General features: G+C 42.0%; 1 protein-coding gene across 1 annotated transcript in view; it reads right to left on the bottom strand.

Moving 5' to 3' along the window:
• Positions 1-1,176: 1,176 nt before the first annotated feature.
• LOC310779472 (endothelin receptor type B-like) overlaps positions 1,177-2,500 on the bottom strand; it is a gene marked incomplete at both ends in the record, with an annotated part of 9,709 nt that continues 8,385 nt past the window's right edge. Inside the window, one exon of the mRNA XM_083640004.1 lies at positions 1,177-1,275. Within this exon, the coding sequence (XP_083496130.1) occupies positions 1,177-1,275 (99 nt within the window). The remainder of the gene's footprint in view (positions 1,276-2,500) is intronic.

Raw genomic sequence — 2,500 nt, 5'->3', positions numbered from 1 at the left:
GAAGTCAATATAATATCAGGCTACAGCAGCAGGGATAAAGGCTCCTGATCTGCTGCCCTCCACATCCTGGTTCTAATGCAGACAGGATGTTGTGTTGAAGTCTGACACGAATGGAAATGGAAATATTGAGTTTTACAGGATTTGTTGGTGACAGACACACAGAAACACTGTAAAAAATGACAAACCGGGGAATTAATTTGAGTCAGTCAGTCTAACTGTCTCACTGCAATAGCGAGTCACTTTATTTTGGATAGTCCACCTACAGAGTCTATAGAGTCGTTGTACCTGTAACCTGTATTACCAAATTCAAAGGAAGAATGAAAGAAAGAAAGAAAGAAAGAAAGAAAGAAAGAAAGAAAGAAAGAAAGAAAGAAAGAAGCAGAAATCATGTGAATCAAATAAAAGTTGGTGTAGTGAGTCACTAAACTCTGCATGTTACAAGGTAAAATGTTATGCCAAATCCCTCATTCTTTACAGTGTAGGCACAGCTGGAGACCAGATGACGATCTGTGTGTGTGTGTGTGTGTGTGTGTGTGTGTGTGTGTGTGTGTGTGTGTGTGTGTGTGTGTGTGTGTGTGTGTGTGTGCACGCACACCTTCACATGTTTGTGTTTCCAATAACTCTTAATTGTGACCAGTGTACTGGAAACTTTATTAAGTTACACACACACACACACAAACAACAAACACACACACACACACACACAAAGAGAGGGAGTCATATGTTTTTCTGAGTTTTGACAAGAACTTTATTGATAAATACAAATCTATTTTTTACGAAGAGAAAATATATAAAAGTATTTTTTTCTCAGGTTTTCAGTGCTTTTCAAAACTTCATATTTGTTTTCCATACAGTAATAATAATAATGCATCTTAATGAATATAATACAATAGAACAATAAGAATAAAATAGAATATTTAAAAATGAATAATTACAATATTCAATAGTAAAAATGAACAGAGGATTGATATAGTGGTTATCTGGGACACACACAAACACACACACACACACACACACACACACACACACACGTCTCAAACACACACACAACAGTTGCACATCTTCGTTTCTTCGGCTTGCTGGTGCTGCGCTGCTGGTGTTGCTTTGCATATAAACACACGCAAGCAAACACACACACACACACACACACACACACACACACACACATACACACACTCAGTGGTCAGTGTGCTTGTACTGCAGGCTGGTCCCATGGTGAAGAGGTAGAATACTGTTAGAGAGAGAGCCGGAATAACACCAGCAGCACAGACAGGACTGGAGAGAGGGAGAGAGAGAGAGAGGGTCAGAGAGAGAGAGAGGGGGGGGGGAGACAGAGACAGAGAGAGAGAGAGGGTGGGAGAGAGAGGGTGAGTTAGATTAAACAGACATGTCTGGTCTTTTCCCAGAAGTCTATATCTGAGGTCACAACCTTTCTATGTTGGGATCTCAACCCTTGTAAAACCAGAGTCATAGAGATAAGAGTCTCGTTATCTCCATTCACTCCAATGGATTTTTTAATTTTTTTTTTTACCTCGCAATAGTTCCTGGAAGTAAGGTCCTGGATTAAGCGTTGCTGTAGAGTTGCAGCAGAATGGACCGCATATGAGCAGCTTCTTTTTAACGCATTCAAACATACTTCCTGGAACTATTCCCCCGCACACACTAGCCGTGTTCGGAACGGTTCACTCATTCACTCACTCACTATTCCCCATGTGGTGTTGATCATAGTGAACTATACGGGGAACGATCAAATGAGTTTTGGACACTACACAGATTCAGAAACTAAATGTCTTCAGACAGATTTTTGTTTTTATGTATTTGGTGTAGTATGAAGTATGTCTAACAGTAATATCAGGTTATCTTGGCTCAATTGTTGAGTGTCTATATGGGATCAAATAACAATCACGATCCAATAGGCATCCGGGAATTGAGCGAGGGGCGGGACCTTTTGCCAAGCTTTGTCTGGGGGGAGGCCCACAGTCTCAGACTTTGAAAACCCCTGATCTCATCTATGCCGACGTCATTCAGTACTATCACATTTCGACCCCATTTCAACCAATCGTATCACGACATGACAGCTGTCAATCAATCTTCATTGCAAGAGCATGAGCAGGCAAGATGGCTGCCTGGTGCCTGTAACCTAGGGCCGACTTTTCTAGCCCATAAATGTACTTGGCCAATGTAACACAGAAAATAAAACAACCGGTAATGTCTTCATTTAATCTAGAATGCAAAGACATGTAACTGGCTCGTTAACTCGCATTCCAGGAATAAGGTTATTTATTTCAAATCAAATCGTCCACACGCTATGGCCTGCCTCTCTACCCTTACCCTGTTACCCCGGCCCCTCGGACATTTCAATGCAGGCAGCAGCACTCTAAGCCTGGGCTTTGAAACAGCAGTACGCGCAGAGGCAGCCAGTTTCCCGGTTATCTGCGGATCCCACTTGCAGAAAACGCTGAATCCCACTGGATTTGGGGGCAGAACACGCCAAACAAGC

This window comes from Poromitra crassiceps (assembly GCF_964638095.1).
Source record: "Poromitra crassiceps genome assembly, chromosome: 7".
Taxonomy (NCBI): domain Eukaryota; kingdom Metazoa; phylum Chordata; class Actinopteri; order Beryciformes; family Melamphaidae; genus Poromitra; species Poromitra crassiceps.
This window is presented reverse-complemented; position numbering and strand designations above follow the sequence as displayed.